Source organism: Panulirus ornatus, chromosome 55, assembly GCF_036320965.1.
Source record: "Panulirus ornatus isolate Po-2019 chromosome 55, ASM3632096v1, whole genome shotgun sequence".
In the NCBI taxonomy this organism is placed as follows: Eukaryota; Metazoa; Arthropoda; class Malacostraca; order Decapoda; family Palinuridae; genus Panulirus; species Panulirus ornatus.
The window spans coordinates 23,485,621-23,508,734 of NC_092278.1; the positions used below are offsets into that span (position 1 = coordinate 23,485,621).

The window sequence follows — 23,114 nt, forward strand, 5'->3', positions numbered from 1 at the left end:
GTCACAAAAAACTCGGAATTAAGTCAGAGGTTCGCCGGGTGTTTGTAGGTCTGATTCTTAAAGAGAGAGAGAGAGAGAGAGAGAGAGAGAGAGAGAGAGAGAGAGAGAGAGAGAGAGAAGGAAGAGAATGCCACAGCTGCGACGATCAAGGGATTGAAGGAAGAAGCATCATAACGGCCAATCCTCGTCTGTTTGGTCTCCACACACAAACTGCGGGAAGCAGCAGCCAGAAGCCTCACACACACACACACACACACACACACACACACACACACACACACAGCTTACGAGATGGTTTTTTTTTCCTTTTATATTATGGTACGTTTTCTAGATGAGGATACCAACGAATTTATGAAACGAAAGTATTTTCTTGGTACTCGATTTCAGTTTATGAAATTGTGTCACCAGGAATTACTGGCCTTTCCCTAGATACTGTGGGTGTTAGATACTGTGGGTGTTAGGGACTGTGGGTGTTAGGGACTGTGGGTGTTAGGTACTGTGGGTGTTAGATACTGTGGGTGTTAGATACTGTGGGTGTTAGATACTGTGGGTGTTTGTAGGTTTCAATCATTTTTCTCTGGTGATTCCAAGACGTAATTAGTTTACTTTAATATTGTAGCTCAGCATTGTTTTACTGGAGAACAAATTATATTTTATGATATACGAGCAGCTGTTGTGGCAATCTGATCAGGTTTTATATATCAAAACTACCTAGTTTCAGCGACAATAGTTCACTAGATGAGATTACATTAAGCTTTTCAGATCATGAAGATAACCTGCGACATGTTTTTATTATATAACGTAACTTTAAGCTGTTCTCAAGATGAGAACACACCTGGTGGTCAACGAAGGTATGTTAACGAAGGATTTGCCCATCGTTGAACAGTGACACACTGTGACCACTGAACCATGGGGTATGAATGGGAGGTTCATCTTGTGAATATTGATTCGTTTTTAGTTGTGACTGGAATAGAGAGGCGTAGATGGAGCCATGATGGAGGATGTGTGTCTGTGTGATGCACAGACCGTCTGGGGTAAACACGCATCTCGTCCCACATCTTTTCCTTCCAAACTCTGGGTCAGTGTACAGCTCTGAGGCTGCGCTACACAGTAAAGGGTATGGTGGACTCCTTTGCAGCGAGATGTTCCTCGATGCTGCTTACCTAATGAGAGTTTAATATTATTCACTGGCTGTGTATAACCTCAGATAGGAGTCCGGTAACACACACACACACACACACACACACACACACATACACACACACACACACACACACACACACACACACACGCATTCAGTTACTGTGTTCTCATGCAGTTTAGTGTGTGTGTGTGTGTGTGTGTGTGTGTGTCATTTTTTCCATGGATAATTGCTGCTTGTTTTTCATGTTCTAAACTACGGTAATTTAATTGTGGCTGTTGGCATCATTGTGTGATGCCAGATGCCTCCAGTTTCTTCACTCGCTTTGGGAATCAATTAGACATTGCCTTAGAGTCATTATACTTTGTTATGCTCATTACCCTCTTCCTCTGGAGTCATTGTACAGCCTGTGGCCTCGTCATACCCTTCCTGCGCGCGCATCGTCAGGCACAACCCGCACGACATGTACCATTGTATTCAAGATGGCTTCCCAGAAGGAAAGATTTGCGTGTCATTTGCTGGGTTTATATACATGTGTATGTTTGGTTGTTTTATTAAAATGTTGGGAGGTTTATTTTGATAACCAGGAGACGGAGGAGGAGGAGGAGGAGGAGGAGGAGGTCAGACAATGTCTTAAAGTGACGTCATGTTTCTCGTTGCAGGGGTCGCCAGTGTTGCCAAGCTGGGAGGGTCGCTTGTCCTGAGGTGAGTTGGTAATAATTTGTCTCCATTATCTATTAAATGAACGCAGAATAAATGATAAGAAAACGTTAGCACATTATAAATAAGATTCAGACTTCATTTTACTGGAAAATTTTTATTGAATTTATATCTATCTATCTATCTATCTATCTATCTATCTATCTATCTATCTATATATATATATATATATATATATATATATATATATATGTGTGTGTGTGTGTGTGTGTAGAAAGTGCTTGCTGCAGCAGTAAGGTCTAATTTACCGGTCCTTGAGGTGGAGTTTGGACGACTCTGGCGTATCTTTCCGGTTGTCAAAACTCATAATAATATAGTATGATTATTGTAGTCTGGTAGGTATACTCTCTCTCTCTCTCTCTCACACACACACAACATAGTGACCCCCCCACACCCCACACTCCCCAGCTATAGGGTGCTAGGCATGCCCCCCTCCCCCCCCAACCTGCCTTAATATAGCGTGGGTTGTGACGTCACACTCAGGCAAGGTCAACACCCAACCTGTCCAGCCCTTGTTGCCCACCTGTTCACCTCTAATTGTGAAGCGTAGCTGTTGGGCAGTTTAGCCCTCTAGTCCCTTGTGGTTCCTGGGATCGTGTGGAAAATATCAGGATCTGGAAATCATGTAAATATGTAGGTCATTAAAGCTTATCTTTAGATCTCTAAACCTTACCCTAATGTCTCAGAGCTTAACTTCAGATGTTTAAGGTTAATTTTAGGTCTCAAAGCTTATTCACAGGTTTCTAAGCTTAAGCGCCGGTCCCTAAGCTTATCTTTGCGTCCTAATAGTGTCGGTACTTCATAGCTGCGTAGACTTTTTCTAAGTCACAGTTCTATAAGACTGTCTTAGGCTCTGTAAGGTCTTCATAGGCTCTAAATAAGGTTGATAATGGGCTCTGTGACACCATATAGGCTCTGTAAATACACACGTGTGTGTGTGTGTGTGTGTGTGTGTGTGTGTGTGTAACTCACGTACATACTAAGACGCGCATGCGCCCGCCTGACGTTTTCTTCTCCGCTGCACAAAGAGCGGAAGCTATCTGTCTGTTGGCTGTAAACCTTGACTGTTGCGTGTGTGTGTGTGTGTGTGTGTGTGTGTGTGTTCAAAGGCAACCCTGGGTTAGGATGTCAAGTATTTATTAAAGTCTTGCACGACCGTGCGATCCTTGAGCACGACGGTACGACCCTTGAGCACGACGGTACGACCCTCGTTGGGTTATGGTGTCCTGGCCTTTATTGAGTAAAGTCTAAAGGCCAGGTCATCAAGGCCAAGAATCGTACCGTCGTGCTCGAGGGTCGTACCGTCGTGCTCGAGGGTCGTACCGTCGTGCTCGAGGGTCGTACCGTCGTGCTGTACGGACATGCGCACTCCCGTGTGTTTTACGAACACATTATCTTGGTTACGACCAGCAGGAGCAGCAGGAGTGGTGAAGGTGGTCGCCATTATCCGGGATAACCATCCACCTGGAGGAGGCTCCCATCTCCGCCCACACCACCCTCAGGGAAGCCACGCCCACCCCGCCCACACACCCACCTGAGGGGCGAGGTTGGGTCTTGCGCTGGTGAAACCGACGAACCCGACGACATTTGAAGTTATTCCATCATTGTGTCTAGAGCTAATGGCTGGATGGTATTAGTGTAAGAGAGAAAAGATAAAGAGATAAAGGTATTTGTCACACTGGAAAGAGACTGTCCTCAACACGACACGCGTGAGAGCGGTGGCTGGCGGGAGAAACTTTGGCGCTCGTCCAACCCTGGCTTCTCAGCTGTATACATTTAAATCACATCCTTGACTCGCCATCTTGTAAATCATTTTCATGACACCTTCGACTTTTTCCATCTTTCTGGGTAGATCCGTACGACTCCTCCTTCCCTCCCTCACTGTGAGGGTGTGATCCGGCAAAGATGTAGACGCTAACTGAAAGCTGATAATGTTATACAGTCTTGGCGAAAAATGTTTGGATAAGAGGCAAGTGCTTCGTGTTGCCTGTAAAATAGTTTTATGTCTTCCACTTGTAAAACTTGTTTTAAGATATTCATAAGATTCTCGTCGGAGTAGTGGAAAAAAAGGGTTTACATTCCTATTTACTTTCTGACACCGTCAAACCCCTACCTTGAGCGAATGGACGGGTCGGGTCGTAGACAGTGCTAGGCTAGGGCGATGGTATGGACAGACGAGGAGGCTATGGAAGCGCTCTACTGCAGCAGATGTTAAGGAAAATGTTTAACTTATCTCTGTACGAGTCGGATTTAACCTTCACACTGCCTCCCACCCGCCACTCCCTCAGTCTTAAATGTTAACTGTTTTACAGAGTTGAAAGGATATCGTAACTGTTCATTAACAGTCTTGGGGAGACGAGGGTAGGTTTTTCTTAAATGTTAATCGTCTTGATGTAGCGGTGGATGGGTTGTCTAGTGTTGTTACCCTTGGAATAGGGGCATCATAGTGTTATAACACTTCACTGTCCTCAGGTACTGGCAAGAGGCTTGTGCACTGCTGAAGAATAATGGTGCTATGGTGTATCTATTAGTAACTAGTTTGAAGTAGACGTCATATATGATCTTCACTTTTAACTACCAGAGTAACAGAGCAATAAAATCTCTACATTATTGGAATAGAAGTTGTCGATTATCTTAATTGATGAGATAGATTAAGACTGATAAGATTGTCTTCTCTTTATTTAACAATCAAATAAGCTGTTACTTCTGTTACCGACAAGACACGAAAGTAACAGTTAAGGTCATGTTAAGATAGTAATAGTTTAAGTCTTGTTAACCTGAAGGGTTGGTATTAGGCATAGTGAATATTGATGACTTAAACCCACGCTGTCCTAACTGTTCACTTGACCACTGTGTTGGTATCAGCGTATTTTACATATTCGTTGTATCGTATAATTAGATATTTAGTCTCGTAGTCTTGTCAATGCTAACAAAACTGCGACAAAAAAAAAAATTCAAAGAATATAAAGAATATTTGATATAATGATGGGCCTCATGTGTGGGCCTCCCCGTACAATACCAACAGATGGAAGGCCAAAATTTCACCTGAAAAAGTGAAGATAGATATTTGATTTACCCTGATCAGTATCAGAAGGATTATATAGAGGACTTATTAAAGTTATAGAAGTTAGAATACTTCCCATGTCGCGCTAACAGCCGATCAGACCCCATCATCAAGTCATACCAGGTGTTCCAGGGTGGGGCTCCAGGCCATCCAGCTACCTCGACCGGAACAACGCTGACTGCGTCACAGTGTTACGTCGGGGAGTCCTGACGCGCATGCGTCGGGGGCTGCGTGACGCACGGTGAGCAGTTGAAAAGTTTGGTGACGTAGGCATGGATGCTATATGTCATGAGTATTGTATATATCATACTGGGGTGAAAGGAACTTCGGCTCTGAGTTAAAGATTATGACGTACTGGACAGATTTTGAAGATGAAAAGTCTCGACATTGTCAAAGTTGGCTGATGTTTGATTGATGAATGTGTTGTGTGGTGACGAAGAGGAGGGAAGCGTGATGGGGTCTGAGTGTGAAGGAGGGTGAGTGTAAAATGGGAAGGATTGTGAGTGTGAGGAGGTAAGTGGTGAGGGACTGAGTGTGTGTGGTCAAGTGGGAGTGTGCGTGTAGGTGTTGATGAGAGATGTTTGTCTCCCACGCAAAGCTCTCTCTCTCTCTCTCTCTCTCTCTCTCTCTCTCTCTCTCTCTCTCTCTCTCTCTCTCTCTCTCTCTCTCATTAATATCAAGACATTGTCTTCACATTATGGTCATTTTCTTGTGTGTGTGTGTGTGTGTGTGTGTGCAGATTCGTATATGGTGTATGGAGATGTTCAATTACCGTTTTTTTATGTGTTATTTATCTAGATTATTTTTCCATATATTCATAGATGTATAGATGATGAACACATGGTGTGGTTTGAGAGTGTGTCATAATACAGTAGTATACGTGATAAGATCTGTTCCAGTATACGAGACAAGATTTCTCGATACAGATGATGGCGTGTTATGTTGACGCTCTTTTTCTTTAGTTAGATTACATATGTTCCATGTATGTATGTTCCATGTATGTATGTTCCATGTATGTATGTTCTATGTATGTATGTTCCATGTATGTATGTTCCATGTATGTATGTTCCATGTATGTATGTTCCATGTTCCAAATATACTGTGGTGTAGGTTGGCAGGCCGCCTGGGGAGCAGGCACAGCCGGTGTGTGGAGCAGGCTGTGTGCCTGCATGGTCAGGAGGCGACACACAACCATGGGGTCTCTGGTGGAACCTGATGGACGGTGGTCTTGCGTGCCCGTGTGAGACGCCGTCTGTGGGGTGGTGGGACGTGGTGGGGTCCACCATGTGGTGGGACGTGGGACATCCCAGGGCGTCATGGCGCATGTCAACACGTCGTGACGTGTCATGCAAGGGGGGAGGAAGAGGTAATAATACCAGTGGAGGAATGTCCACTTGGCCCCCCCTCACCCAGGCCCAGTCACCAGCAGCCTGGCCTCAGACGTGGCTCCTGGCATGAGATCACCCTTATTTGTGATGGCTCCCGTGCAGGTGTGTACACCTGTCAGAGGGGGGTGGTCTCCTGTGCAGGTGTGTACCCCTGCCAGAAGGGGATCTCCCGTGCAGGTGTGTTGCGCACGGACGTCAGGTGGTGCTTGGGGCCCCGTACTGTGGCCAACCCTGGGTGCCACAGGTGGTGGTGTCAGGGGATTCAACCAGGGCTAGTGTGGTGCCGTAGGAGGTAGAGAGGATGCCAGCTGCCCAGGTTTCCCCCCCACCTGAGCACCAGCTGTCGCTTGCCCAACACCTGAGGCATGTCTGACGTGGTGTGCGTCTCTTCCTGGAACATGGTATTTACCAGAGGGTTTGACAGGCCCATGGAATGACAAGTCTCTCTCTCTCTCTCTCTCTCTCTCTCTCTCTCTCTCTCTCTCTCTCTCTCTCTCTCTCTCTCTCTCTCTCTCTCTCTCTCTCTCTCTCTCTCTCTCTCTCTCTCTCTCTCTCTGGTGGGTGCGACGCGCCAGCCCCTTCCTCTAGGCAAACTCTCGTCATCAGTACAGAGAACACGATACATATAGATAATCAATAAGTAAAAACTGCCAAAAGATGAAAAAAAAAAACCTTTACAGAAAATGTATTTGAGATAACATCACAAAAATATGTGGGGGAAAATCCATGATAAACAAATGCCATCATCACTTACCGTGTCCACGGGTCTGATGCGACCAGTGTCTGGCTACACTGTAGCCTCTCCCACACACCCAGTATGCTGGAGGGGGGGGGGTCCAAGGTACACTCAACGCTACACATCGAGAGAGAGAGAGAGAGAGAGAGAGAGAGAGAGAGAGAGAGAGAGAGAGAGAGAGAGAGAGAGAGAGCCCACGTATACCCAACACTCCACTTCAGCCTAGGTGTAGGTCGCTACACCTCGGACTGTGTACGCCTGGACCACTCATGATTGTCTGTGTACATGTATACTTTTAGTGTGCACGTGTACGTACACAGTGGTCCAGGTGGTGTTCAGATCTGTATACATGCCTACGTAGTTGTACACATAGTGTGATGCATACGTTCCTGTGATACCTGGTCACACACACACACACACACACACACACACACACACACACACACACCTCACACACACACACACACACACCTCACACACACACACACACCTCACACACACATACACAGGGAGGTGGGTGTGTGTATGAGTAGGACTCTGGGAGTTGGTATCGTCCCTAAACTATGGCCAGAGTCCCACATTGGGATGATAACTGAGGAGACCAAGTGTCTGCTGGCAAATATCAACATAGCTCTCAGCTGTAATGTATAAAGACATACTGAGCAAGCTCTTCATATCGTACATTTAGGCCAAGAGTGAAGCGTAGCTCCCAGCGTTGGCCATTACTGCTGGAGAAGCACAGAGATGATAGTTAAGATCCAGAGGAAGGCGTCAACGATGGTACCAGAATTAAGAAAGATACGTTATACTGGAGGACAGAGGCCATAAAATTATCCACCATGAAAGAGAGAAGAGTAAGAGGTGACTTGATCTCAACCTTTAAGTTATAAACCAGTTTCATGATGACATCAGTGAACAATTCTTCGTAAGATAAGAAGAGAGAACAACCAGAAGACATAACATGAAATTAAACATAAGATTTAAAAAACCAAAAATGTAAAGAAGTCTTTTCCTGGTATGAGAGTGATGGGTTTATAGAACAGAGTGAGTGCATGAAGCTGTGAATGTGGACACCGTATTTATGTTTCTAAAGCCGTATGATAGAGAACGTCCCAGCGGGTGTAGAACTCCCTCCTCGTCCAACATTGATAGGTAATCCCAGACATTAACACCAGGTATTTGACACTTACCACAAGAGATATTGTGAACGAGTTAATAAGATGGCGGCTCTTCGGCGGATCGAAAATGACCGACGGGGAAGGGGAACAAATGACACGTTGGAAGCGTCTTTTCAAGATCAGATTTGGATAAGGTTTGGCGTCCCACAGGACTCACTGCTGGGGCCATTCCTGATCTTAGTCTGTGTAAAATGACTTGCCAGAAGAACCTGAGTCATCATCCCTGAATATGTCTGGTGGTGATGATGGACGTGTGGGAGACGTGGACATTGTTTTGGATGACTGCAACCAGCACACAGACAGACAGACAGACAGACAGGTGTGGCCAGATATGTGGTTGAGGTCAGCCTGGCCAGATGTGCCTAAAGTGCTGAAGATGGATGTTATGAAACAGGTTATAATTGACGTCTTCCCCGTGACAAATGACAGCAATTTAGGTGTTGATAGACATTCGTGGCTTGACACTGTCTGCAACACTACATTTACCAAGGTTATAAAGGCTGGTATACACTGGTCATTGCAGATGTTGCCTTCCAGGACGTGGCTAAGACGTTCAGAAGATCTGGTAAAGCATTATTGTACCACAAGGATGTAGTGAGCTCAGCTGGGAAGTCATAGAGATCTGCTAAGAAGAGGTTGACTACAGGAGCAGTACGGCACACGTCGCTATGATTCCCCAGTTTCTAATTCGTTTTCACAGTGTGGATAATGCCTCAGGTGGGCAGGAACCAGGGAAGTGGAGGACACATCTGGAAACTACAAACGTAACACAAATGAGGATTGATGAATTGTATGATAGAAAGGTAAAGAGATGGGTCCTCACTGATGGATGATTTTCTGCTATGTGCACATCAGGTGGCTATCACACATACACGCATTTAATGAGTCTCAGTCCACACACACACACACACACACACACACACACACACATATATATATATATATATATATATATATATATATATATATATATATATATATATATATATATATAACGCACATATACAGAGTGAAAGGCACATAAAGCTTAAAGTTCATGGCTTTATCATGGTAACACTGACGGGGTCAGAGTCCGGCGGTGTGGGCGTGTGTTGTGGGCGTCTGTGGGCGCACTGGTTCAACTTTTACCCCCACAAAATGAGTCCACTTTACCCGACACTATCTCTCTCTGGTCTTATTAGCAGGTATTTGTGCTTTCTCTTTGTGATAAGTCTTTTGGCAACGCCTTGATGGAATTAACGAAAGAAATGAGATTCATCATTTTTCTGAGATTTTCTCCTTTTTTTTTTCTACATATCTTCCTGATGAAGCTCAGATATGTATTCAGTTGTACCTGGTGTTTGACGTCAGATACAGCAGCCTGAATAACCAATCAGGTGAGGGGTTACATGAGGGCAAGGCGCGGTGCTGGCGACCAGCGTTGGGCTGGGTCACGAGAACAACTGACTTGATGATGATTGTGAAGGCAACGTCGTAGGCAGCACGACCTTACGAAGGAACAAGCAGGCAGCCTCAAATAGCCAATCAGAGGACAATACAGACAGTTATAAGACCCACAGATCAACCACAGACGGTGAAATGAACAGCGGGAAGCAAGAGGGTGAAGTGTTTCCAGCCACCAAGAGGTCCCAATAGCCAATAACGCGAGGGCTTGCATGCGGGCTATTGAAGCATCAATAACCTGAATAACCAATGACATAAGCGCTTGCGTGCGGGTAAGGCGTGGTGCTGCCCTCTGGCGGTGAGGTGGGACACTGGCCTTTTATCCCGCCCACACGGCCACCTACGTACATGGTATGTGGGCGGCACAGAAGGCCAGTGTCCCTTCTTGCCGACAGAGGACAGCACCACGTTTGCCCACATGCAAGCGCCTGTGCCATTGGTTATTCAGGTTATTGATACTACAACACACCTGGCCTGTATACAAGCGCTTGTGTCATTGGCTATTCAAGTTATTGATGTCCAAATGCTTCTCTTGTGGCTTGAGTTCCTAGTTCACTGTTGGGGTCCAAGGCCTTGGGGTGACAAGAGGTCAGAGTTACGGCACCACCAGTAGATGACCTTACGTCCGACAACAACAATAACGAAAAAATACATGAAGTAAGTTATGAAATAGATGGACTGTGGAATGCTGGTGGGCAGCGCTTTGTGTGACGAAGACAATAGACGATGAACCGAAGATGATGCGTATGAACAATATTTTAGGATAAAGATGGACCTGTGGTCAAACGGAGAGCAGAAATGGAGAGAGTAAGGAGACCGAGATGGGGAGGGGGTGAACGTGGCTCTGGGGTATCGGGGCCTCACCATTCAGGAAGGTGATAGGCGTGCATGGGAGAAAACGAATAAGATGGATATGGGGAGCGACGTGTTGTCATTGGGTTGAACCAAGACACATGAGGAGGTCAAGGTGTCCCATGCAATAGTGTGTAGGGCTTGGCGGTGGCTGGTGGTAGACCCTGGTGTCCGTACATTGCACATGGCAGCAGATGTGTGCAGGTGAGGCAGTTGCTCGTTTCCACCTGACGCTGCCTGGCTATCGCCAGGGAGGCTGGCCACGTCACCCACCGGGTGTGGTGATGTGTGTGTGTGTGTGTGTGTGTGTGTGTGTGTGTGTGTGTGTGTGTGTGTTTGATGATATTCAGCCCCAGGGGAGACCCCTTTCACACGAGGACCCTGGGGTTATAACCCCTGAGGCTTGCTATCGAGGGGTTCCTATTAGCTTCTAAGGTGCTCTACTCTCAGTAGCAGGGAGAGGATGAACACCTTGAGAGAGAGAGATCTTCGACGAGAATGTACTCTTGTCTCCACAACTGACGATGGTGATCACTGCCCTGCCTTGCCTCTAGTGCCACACTGGTCACTGTCCCTACTGGCACCACTACTGTCCTCAGCCGTGGAGGGGTCGAACCATGGTCCCCTCATTGTTGACCACCAACCACTGCCTTCAGCGTGGGAGATTTGAACGCCAAGGTAGAAAGTAATCCAGTGGTCCTACGCACATAGTACTCGCCCACCCGCATTTTATGCCCATATATATATATATATATATATATATATATATATATATATATATATATATATATATATATATATATATATATATATATATATCACTGTATAACATTACCAGTAGTGACTGAGATCATTACAGAGGAAACAAAAGATGAGTGTCTTTGACAACGTAATGGCGTGTGTGCACGATGTGTGTGTGCGTGGGCTGTCGTGTGCGTCCGCTGAAATTAAATTAATTCTTGTTACGTTTGATTACAGGGAATGAAAGATAATTCACGTTTGTTAAGAACTGCCGGAGGGTGATTGAAGAGAATCAGGTAAACGTGAGTCGGTTAGAAAGAACACTAGACCTCACGTCCGCATTCCCTGACACACACACACACACACACACACACACACACACAAGTAATGTGGACACGGTACAGTGAGGGAAGACTTCAGAAAGAATATTTTTCTCGCTGGAAATAAAATTAGGAGGTGTGGGAAGGATTTGGGAGTAAACAGGATCCCTAAACCTTGATGCTAGTCCCACATGAAGGAAATATTAAGCAGTGTTGTCCGTATCCTACATTAGGTCACACGTAGGATATGCCTCTCAGAGAAACACAGAGCTAATAGAGAAGGTTCAGAAGAAGGCAACAACGAAGCTACCAGAATTCAGGGAGCTGAAAAACAGGGAAAGACCAGACGCTTTAAAGTAACCCATCATGGAAGAGAGAAGAGTGAAGGGTGACATGATCATATCCCGTAAATTAAGACATTGATGGACACAAGGGTCAGTTTTCCGTGATATGTAGAAACACAGAAAACGGAGGACAGGACGGGAAATTACTACCGAAGAAAACTTTTGTTGTAGATGCGAATTCGCCCCAGTACAGTGCGAGTGGTGAGGAGTTGAAAGTGGACGAGGTAGATGTGAACAACATTCGATAGTTTTAACTCGTTGTATGATATTGTTCATGAAGTGAAGACCACACGAGTGAGCCACTCCCTCCCCTAGCAGTACCAATTGGTAATTATACACTGATGATAGTAACCCCGCCCTCTAGCTCCGGGGTCGCATGTATCAACAATGAATACATCAAAAAAGAATAACACGTTACGCGTGACTGGCGAGCGAGCACGTAGTTTATAACGTGTGTGATGTTACTGGCGTGTGCAACCTGGTGGACCGGAGACGACACCCAGTCTCTGGTGTCCGGTTAGATGTTTATTGGAAATTTATTCATCCACATTTATGTACATTCGTACATATTGGGATAGTTGTATACATACTCAAAATAAGGGGATAGTATAGTATCTAAATAACCTTAAGAGTGTTTTGAGATTTTGGGCGGTTCAATTCACATTGTCTATCCATGAGAAGTTTGGCAACGGCGCCACTATAAGGTTACGTCACAGCGGCTCACGACACCCGGGAAAAACAATAGCACATCAACCTGCCTCCGTTAGGGGTCAGGGATGATCCTAACTTTTTCTTTTCTTCTTTTTTTTTCCGAGAAATTGCCCGTTTCATGGGTACGTGAGAGACTGTATATGGTCCTGCTAACGCTGGTAGGTAGAACCATTCGGTGGTAGAATCTTGGCATCAATTTATTAGATAAATTCTGACATTCTTGTATTTTTTCTTGCACATCTACGCTTGGGGTGTTTGAGACAACCTATAATTGACGCGATTTTGTTTTTTGTTCTTTCTTTCTGACGTTATGAATTGGATCAGTAAATTGGATTTGTAGGGACGAAAAAAAAATAGCTAATGCAGAGATGATGCATTTCAGGAGAGAGAGAGAGAGAGAGAGAGAGAGAGAGAGAGAGAGAGAGAGAGAGAGAGAGAGAGAGAGAGAGAGAGGAAGATGTTGTTGGTAGGAGGGGGTTGATGCAGGGGGATGACCTCGCTAGCGGGAACACGGCTGGTAATCACAGGACGGCAGGCGTCTCCCAGACTTATTGTTCCAATTGTCTCACGACCTTGACATTTTCATCGTAACGGAGTGTTGTTCCTTGTACGCCCGCGCCATCTTACCTGTTGTTCCCGCGCCCACTGCCTCGTCCACTCAGGTTTTCCCGCCACTTCCGACTATTTTACATAACTGCCGATAATTTTTTTTTTATATTTCTCGATGACTGTGACAATTTATGAGATAAATAAGATAGAAAACAGGAATATTTTAAACTTTATTAGATACACCCTATCCTTTAAGGGTATACAATGACGCGTTCGTGACGTACAGCGAACGTGAGGTGGTGGAAGAAGGCGCGCGTCGCTTACATGACACAGCAACACAACTCACTCACTACGTACCTCCCGACCATGTATAAGTTTGACATTCTCGTCACTTCCGTCTACCGAGTAGAAACAGCACTGTACATAACACCCAGACAACCAGTCATCTGAGATTCGAACCTAAACAACCCTTTGTATATATATATATATATATATATATATATATATATATATGGGCATACATTGCACTGGGTGTGGGTCCGGTGTCGACCCGGCAGGTCACGAAGGTCAGTGATAAGCAGTCTTGAACAACTGTGAAACCTGAAGAGGTCATAGGTCACCGCACTCCACCTGGCCGTGTCCTCTGTCACGAGTTGACCTTCCAGACCCGTAGCTGCCACTTGAGCGCCGAGGTTGCATCTCACGTTTATGAATACCGGTCGAGGGTGAAGATAGGTGTAACAGACTCTGTTTAGGTAAACCTTTATCAAGGTCCTCCATGCGTAATGGTCGTCTTCAGTGTGTTATTTTTCTGGCCCAGATGATTGATATGGTCGTCATGAACGTGATAAGGTCGTCATGAACGTGATAAGGTCGTCATGAACGTGATAAGGTCGTCATGAACGTGATATGGTCGTCATGAACGTGATAAGGTCGTCATGAACGTGATAAGGTCGTCATGAACGTGATAAGGTCGTCATGAACGTGATAAGGTCGTCATGAACGTGATATGGTCGTCCGTGAATTAGTTTACTTAATCATGGCATCGCCATAACGTGTTGCCACAAGTATGATGAATATGTCTTTTGAATTCGATTACTTAGATTATGGAGGACGACAATTTAGCTCAAGTTCGGTGAAGACATCTTATGTGTATGATGAATCATGAAAGTATAATGAATACATCTGCTGAATACAGTAACGTAATACATCTACCGAATACATTAACGTAATAAATCTACTGAATACAGTAAAGTAATAGTATAATTCACAAGTACGCCAGCTTGGCTGAGAGGAGGAGACTTTTGTATCCTGTGTTGACATACGTTCACGTAATGCGCACAACAACTGCTTCAGAGTTCACTTTGGCTTCATAATTACGAAATCGTAAACTCATGAATATATCAACTTCCCTCACTATGCGATACTTTGAGAGAGAGAGAGAGAGAGAGAGAGAGAGAGAGAGAGAGAGAGAGAGAGAGAGAGAGAGAATAAAGTCAGAAGGAGACACTGGCCGAACCAGAGACACACAGCGATGGACGAGACATAATAACAAACATGAGATGTGTGTGTGTGTGTGTGTGTGTGTGTTGGTGATCAAGTAACTTGCCGCCAGTTGGTCGCACTTCTTGACCTTTGACCTGAGAAAGTTATACCCTACAAAGGATGGGGTGAGGAGGGGAGGTCTTCACCCTACAAAGGTTGGGGGAGGAAGGAGAGGTCGTACTCAGAATCGTTATCCACAGCTATTTACCCGCTCAACAATGGCTGATTTTTATGGATTTCTTTGGAAATAAGGTTTGTTATTTCTTTACCGTTGTATTCTTTCAAAGTCGTGTGGCATGAAGGGTTACAATAGGATGATAAACAGTTGATAAAGTTTAGAAAATTGCGTTCCAATAATGTCCTTTCACGCACGGTCTTAAACCCGTCGAGATCTGGAAGTTTTTATAAAATAGTTTTACGTTGTTCTTCGCTGTTTTGAGGCTGCAGGAGTTTGACATTGACCTTTTTAACGCCTTTTTACCTCTCTTTCACGAGGTGGTAAGGTGTGTGGACGTGACACTGGCTTACTTTCCCCCAAATTTACAACTTTTATCAACCCATCACTGGCAAGATTTGACAACAATGCCGGCGAGGCAGAGTTCCCGCCAGAAGCAGACGATGCGCCATTGTTTCCGTCCGTAATGCTTCGCTAAATTGTTCATTACAAAACATGGCTCTCGACTTAAACATGCTGTTTTGTGTCAGAAAAATGATGTGTACTTGATTACTAATTGCATGTTACTGGGAGAAATTTTTCCACTTGTGTTGCCTCATCTCTTAACCTTGTTTTATAAAAGTCTTTGCTTCCGTTTTTGTTCGCGTGGGGAGGATGAACACCTGGGCAGGGTGTGGGCTGACTCATGTTCCTAGGATTCGAACCCATGGACCCCAGGCGGGCGCTTGCTAACTCATAGTTTTACACACACACACACACACATATATATATATATATATATATATATATATATATATATATATATATATATAGGGAAAATAAAAAGATGTTCTGGAAGGAGGTAAATAGGGTGCGTAAGACAAGGGAGCAAATGGGAACTTCAGTGAAGGGCGTAAATGGGGAGGTGATAACAAGTAGCGGTGATGTGAGAAGGAGATGGAATGAGTATTTTGAAGGTTTGTTGAATGTGTCTGATGACAGAGTGGCAGATATAGGGTGTTTTGGTCGAGGTGGTGTGCAAAGTGAGAGGGTTAGGGAAAATGATTTGGTAAACAGAGAAGAGGTAGTAAAAGCTTTGCGGAAGATGAAAGCCGGCAAGGCAGCAGGTTTGGATGGTATTGCAGTGGAATTTATTAAGAAAGGGGGTGACTGTATTGTTGACTGGTTGGTAAGGTTATTTAATGTATGTATGACTCATGGTGAGGTGCCTGAGGATTGGCGGAATGCGTGCATAGTGCCATTGTACAAAGGCAAAGGGGATAAGAGTGAGTGCTCAAATTACAGAGGTATAAGTTTGTTGAGTATTCCTGGTAAATTATATGGGAGGGTATTGATTGAGAGGGTGAAGGCATGTACAGAGCATCAGATTGGGGAAGAGCAGTGCGGTTTCAGAAGTGGTAGAGGATGTGTGGATCAGGTGTTTGCTTTGAAGAATGTATGTGAGAAATACTTAGAAAAGCAAATGGATTTGTATGTAGCATTTATGGATCTGGAGAAGGCATATGATAGAGTTGATAGAGATGCTCTGTGGAAGGTATTAAGAATATATGGTGTGGGAGGCAAGTTGTTAGAAGCAGTGAAAAGTTTTTATCGAGGATGTAAGGCATGTGTACGTGTAGGAAGAGAGGAAAGTGATTGGTTCTCAGTGAATGTAGGTTTGCGGCAGGGGTGTGTGATGTCTCCATGGTTGTTTAATTTGTTTATGGATGGGGTTGTAAGGGAGGTAAATGCAAGAGTCCTGGAAAGAGGGGCAAGTATGAAGTCTGTTGGGGATGAGAGAGCTTGGGAAGTGAGTCAGTTGTTGTTCGCTGATGATACAGCGCTGGTGGCTGATTCATGTGAGAAACTGCAGAAGCTGGTGACTGAGTTTGGTAAAGTGTGTGGAAGAAGAAAGTTGAGAGTAAATGTGAATAAGAGCAAGGTTATTAGGTACAGTAGGGTTGAGGGTCAAGTCAATTGGGAGGTGAGTTTGAATGGAGAAAAACTGGAGGAAGTGAAGTGTTTTAGATATCTGGGAGTGGATCTGTCAGCGGATGGAACCATGGAAGCGGAAGTGGATCATAGGGTGGGGGAGGGGGCGAAAATTTTGGGAGCCTTGAAAAATGTGTGGAAGTCGAGAACACTATCTCGGAAAGCAAAAATGGGTATGTTTGAGGGAATAGTGGTTCCAACAATGTTGTATGGTTGCGAGGCGTGGGCTATGGATAGAGATGTGCGCAGGAGGATGGATGTGCTGGAAATGAGATGTTTGAGGACAATGTGTGGTGTGAGGTGGTTTGATCGAGTAAGTAACGTAAGGGTAAGAGAGATGTGTGGAAATAAAAAGAGCGTGGTTGAGAGAGCAGAAGAGGGTGTTTTGAAATGGTTTGGGCACATGGAGAGAATGAGTGAGGAGAGATTGACCAAGAGGATATATGTGTCGGAGGTGGAGGGAACGAGGAGAAGAGGGAGACCAAATTGGAGGTGGAAAGATGGAGTGAAAAAGATTTTGTGTGATCGGGGCCTGAACATGCAGGAGGGTGAAAGGAGGGCAAGAAATAGAGTGAATTGGAGTCATGTGGTATACAGGGGTTGACGTGCTGTCAGTGGATTGAAGCAAGGCATGTGAAGCGTCTGGGGTAAACCATGGAAAGCTGTGTAGGTATGTATATTTGCGTGTGTGGACGTATGTATATACATGTGTATGGGGGTGGGTTGGGCCATTTCTTTCGTCTGTTTCCTTGCGCTACCTCGCAAACGCGGGAGACAGCGACAAAGTAAAAAAAAAAAAAAAAAAAAAAAAGGTAGATAGATAGATAGATAGATATATAGATAGATAAACATCCATAATCTGCTTAATTAAGGCATGTATTGCACCTTTGAACTTTCAGTAATTATGATCAAATAATTTTTGATTACAATATTTGAAGATATATCATGCGCGAACCATGAAGAGATGTCATGTAGTGTGAGTTAAGCCAGAAGTCAGTGTAAGGCCTTCGTATGCTGAAGTTCTATGTAAACAATCGCGTGAACTCTTGAATCGTGGCGGCCGTTACCCGTTTTCTTATGTACGCCGTCAGGTCTATAGAAAATGGGAGGCCCAGCAGTCGTTGATTTTCTTCCCCCCAACAGGAGCATTTAGTGTTCACTACAGCAATCCTGGTGCATGTTTTTGGTGCGCGTAGTGTATAGTTGATTGTATTTGCTATAAAGAAGTACACTGATCGAATGAATGACGTCACATGATGTATAATTATCGTAAATTTCATGACTTTGTACCGGCGGAAGTGTTGGTCAGAATTACCTTCCTTGAAACAATTTTTCATCCTAAGATCAAGACCAAATCTCTTGAAAACAATTGACCTTTTAAGAAGGTCACAAGTATTGTTTCTCGTGTCCCGTGTTGTGAGCACAGGTCACAACACCACACCTACTGCGAGGGTTTCACTTGCTTATTTTGTTTTGAGATTTGTATAAGCTGGGTTGTGGGTAGCGCATATATGTAATAATAACCCCCCTCTGTGTATATATATATATATATATATATATATATATATATATATATATATATATATATATGTATATATATATATATATATATATATATATATATATATATATATATATATATATATATATATATATATATATATGCCTTTGTGATTCTAGCTTCTAAGTTTTCTGTTGATGTAGTATGTCGTGGCCAGTGGGCGTGGGGAGGAGGGCACGGAGTCTTCTGCTTCCCTGGGCCTCCACACAGTAATCAAGTTTGAGATGTACAAGTTCAGTTGTCTGTCAGTATATGACATAGTGATGAGCGCTTCAGCGTCCTTCCTATATGGGTCCGCCTCAACCACCGTCTCGCGCCTCAGAAGCGAACTACGTGATCGGTGATGACCGCCCAGGGACCCAGCCAACGTTGACCCAGTTTTTCCCCAGTCTGTGTCCTGAGGTGCGCGCGGCTGTACGTGTGTGTTGACCCCCAGCCTGGCCAGGTGGGGTCTCGTCCTGTTGAAAAACAACTGTCGCCATGTTGCTAGCTCTGTGGGGGGACCTGATCTGTGTGAGGTGACCACTTACACACCTCGAAGTGACTTATTCCCATCACTTCTCGTGTGTGTGTGTGTGTGTGTGTGTGTGTGTGTGTAATGCACCCATGTGTACTGTACAGGAAGGGGGTTGTACATGAGTCTTGGGGATAGTAACGGTGTATATGAGGCCCTTTTGACAAAATGTATCAGTACAGAGTCCCGATCCTCACACACACACACACACACACACACACACACACACACACACACACACACAGGTCATGGTCAGTACAGTTGGCACCCTCATAGTACAGATGTGTTTCTTGTCTTGCAGGTGAGGAAGGCAGGAACAGCAGTAGCAGCAACAGGAGCAGCAGGAGGAACGCGCGACGCGGAACACTAGGTGTGTGATGGTGGGGGGGTTGGGTTGTGGGCGTGCCTGAGGCCGCCCACCACCATGCCCATGGTGCGGCCCACTGGCCCACCAGAGCCCACAACCCACGCCCGCGTGGTCCGCACTGAATCCCTCAAGTCCGAGCGGTCGGACAAACGCGTCTCCTTCAACAAGGACGTGGGAGTGAAGCACATCCCGCGGGGACACAAGGCCCAGGGGCAGCAGACCCGCTCTGCCCTGCGCACCACCCCGCCCAGGGAGGACGAGTGGGCCCACTGCTCACACGTGCACCGGGAGCCCGTCGTGCTGACCTCGCAAGAGCTAGAGCAGCAGGCGGAGGACCTGGTGCGCCTGCTGGACCACGTGGACTGCGGCGCCGCCTTCCCGCTCAACACCCGCTCCTTGGACCGACCCAACAAGAACAAGAACAACAAGAACCTGGCGCACCACACCTACAACAACGTCCTCTTCAACAACGTCCGCAACAACAACACCAACAACAACAACAACAACAACAACAAGAACACGAACGTCATTAACGGCGAGCAGCCGCGAGGACGTCAGCGCACACTGCCGGCCTCGAGGACGACCAACCCCATCACCCGCAGGATCAAGGGTGACGTGAACCGCGCCGCTCATCACCACTCCCCACACCCGCTCCCCAACGGCGGCCCGCTCTCCCACCGACACCGGTCGGCCGACCACCTCCCCGACACAGACCTGGATTCCCCACCCCTCCCCCGCCGTGCCCACCACCTGGCCGGCCACAAGTCGGTGCCCGACCTCAACACCGTCTACTACAACAACAACAACACCAACAACAACAACCACAGGGAAGCCAACAACTACAAGTACCACAACTACAGGCACCAGCCTCCCGTCCTGAACTACAAGTCGGTGGAGAACTTGTACGATGGTAAGACCCGGACTGCCACCTTAGGTCCGCCCAACACCAGCTACAAGTCTGTGGACAACCTCACCGATAGCAGAGACTCGTCGGCCCGACGTCTCCAGGGGTACAAATCGCTGGGTCACCTGCCGACGGCGTCGATCTCCGACAGCGACGGAGGTGGTGACATGTCCCACAGGGAGACGTACAGGCCCAAGGTGGGCAACATCATCAAGATGTTCAACCAAGACGCCGACGACACCCGCCGCCAGACCATGATGGTCGACATGTCCACCGAGATGGAAGCGGGGCAGCGAGGAACCTTAGAACCTGACCGCTACCGTAACCACAATAACAACCAACCCTTCAGCTACACAGGCACCACACCCATGGTCTCCGTGCAGACGGTACGACGCCTCTCGCCGCCCCGTGACCTGGGCCGACCCAGCCCGCCCCGGGACTCTCCCCCGCGTGACTCCCCGGTGTACGCCCAGGTCAACAAGAGAGATGGGCGAGGCCGCAAGGAGGTGGAACGGAACTACCACAACTCCCGCCAGGATCGTGAGTACTCGGCGAAGATCATCATCACGGACGACCACCACCACCGTCCCCCTTACCACGACCACTACGACGACCACGACCCTTACCACGACCCCACGCCTCCCAAGAACCAGTACCAGGAGGACGACGACGCCTACGAGAGCTACCAGGTGCCCGAGGACAACCTGCGACGACTCATACACGAAGACCTAGAGGAGTACAAGGAACATTCCAACAATAACATCAACATGTCTTCCGTGGGCGTGCAGACGGAGGCCATGCCCAAAGCACCGTCACGCTCGCGGAGCAGGACCCACAAGAGCCCGGCGCCGTCACCCGCGCGGCAGCACACGCAGAAGCAGTTCGTCCAGAAGCAACAACAGAGTCACCACTCACAAAAGACGGACCAGAAACACCCGTCCAACTACCGGCTGCCCAAGCAACAGGATTACTACGTGAGCCAGAAAGACCACAGGAGCCAGACCAACATCCACAACAACCTAACGTCGGCCTCGTTGGTCCGCCAGGTGAACCACGGATTCGGGAGGATAGATAGATCGCCGTCGCCCCCGCCCAGAGTGTCGACCACGCGTCAGCCGCGTCGCAACGTCGTGCCCCTCCTTTCCGACACCTCCGACTCCGAGGCTGAACACAGGCGGCAGACAGTGGACCCGCTGGCCAGGATCAGAGATCAGGTCATGCAGCGGGAGAAGCTGCAGGAGGAAGAAGAGGAGGAAGAGGAGGCACGCACGGGGAGGCTTGGGATACAGGACAGCGGCGTCATGCCATACAGAGCTGACGAGATGACGCCCTTGACCATCGACGAGGTGGACGCCCTCAGCCTGGTGATGGAGGACACTGGCAAGAAATCCCTGGTGGTCTCGAACCAGGCCCAGTCGAGCAGCGTGACCCGCGTCTCGAACCATCGCTCGCGACGCACCGAGACCGTGACGGAGCGAGTACACACGCAAGAACCGCGGAACAAAGACAGCCTCCCACGCCCTCAGAAATCATCTCGAGAGAAAAACCACACCTCCCGTGAGGCCACGCCCACGCGCAAAGACCGGGACACGCCTACACGTAAGGATAGAGACACGCCCACACGCAAGGATAGGGACACGCCATCTCGCAAGGACAGGGACACGCCCACCCAAAAAGACCCACCCCCTGTCGAGAAGAACAAAAAGAATAACTTGGAGAAAGAGCGAGCGAGTAAGGCAGCCAAACAGAAGGAGGAGAAGAAGGAAAAGAAGAAGAAAAGAATAAAGATAAAGTTCTTCTACGACCCCCGGCCACAAGATGACCCCAGCGTTGACCCGCTCTCTCGCTTCACAGAGTTCCGGGGCACTTCCTCCGACGAGAGAGTGTCCCCAGCTGACACTCGACGGGAGGACCAGCGAGAGGATCGGCGGGACAACCGACGGGACGATCGGCGAGACGACCTGCCCGATGACGGACAGGATGAGCAGCCAGACGACCCGGAAGAGTGGCGGGAGGAACGCAAGGATGAATACCGTAACGATCGAAGCAGCGTCCCGCGGGAGGAGTACCACACCACCAAGCGTCACAGTGAGGAGCGGGAGCTGCGGGAAGACTACCAACACCGCCGAGGCTTGCCAGATGTCCTCGAAGACGCGACACCGTTGAAGGAGAGGCGTGTTGGGTCTCGGGAACGGCTGGACAGCACACCGCGCCCCAACAAACGCAACACTCGGGAGACTAGAACGACTCGAGAGCGTTCCCACGAGTCCTACAGCGACTACAAACGTCGAGGTTCCAAGGACTCGAGGGACTCACGAGACAACCGCGCCAGAGAGGCCATCCGTCGCTCCAAGGACAACCTGACGTCGTGTGAGGAGGAGTCACCTCCGGACGAACGACGGAACAGCTACGACGACGAGAACAACGAGGACGATCAAGACGAACGAGGGTCGCCAGACGGGCGGGCGGGGCGTAGCCTGAGCGACAAGTATCGGAGTGGCCCGCTGTACGATCCCCCAGACGAGGAGGTGGTGGAGGAACCCCCACCACCTGAGCCACAACCACCACCAGAGGTACGTTCTCTCTCTCTCTCTCTCTCTCTCTCTCTCTCTCTCTCTGCCATCTTGTCTACATCATTCTGTATCAGCCTCCTTGTCTCTCCGTGTCTCTTTCTCAGGTAGATATACTGCCCACACCGCCTTCCATGAGTCCATCCACCTGTACTTCCTAATTGTCTCAAAATGCTTTCGTGAAGGGCAGATTACGTCACTCAGATGGAGTGTTGTCAGAGTGTTGGTATCAGTGGATGTTGTCAAGTCTAGAAATAGCCAGGCAACATTCAGGAAGGCAGCTGTAGTGAACGTTGGGGTATCAAGAAATTCCTAAAACA

At 47.3% G+C, this 23,114-nt stretch overlaps 1 protein-coding gene across 6 annotated transcripts in view; it reads left to right on the forward strand.

The window, feature by feature from the left end:
- The window catches only part of LOC139765566 (uncharacterized), a 131,618-nt gene that overhangs the window by 98,794 nt on the left and 9,710 nt on the right, over positions 1-23,114 (forward strand). For 5 of the 6 annotated variants that reach the window (XM_071693131.1, XM_071693136.1, XM_071693133.1 and 2 more), the window contains 2 exons: positions 1,804-1,846; positions 19,255-22,797. In XM_071693131.1, coding sequence (XP_071549232.1) covers positions 19,378-22,797 — 3,420 coding nt within the window. In that variant the 5' untranslated portion in view covers positions 1,804-1,846; positions 19,255-19,377. The remainder of the gene's footprint in view (positions 1-1,803; positions 1,847-19,254; positions 22,798-23,114) is intronic. The other variant, XM_071693134.1, reaches the window with a different exon arrangement.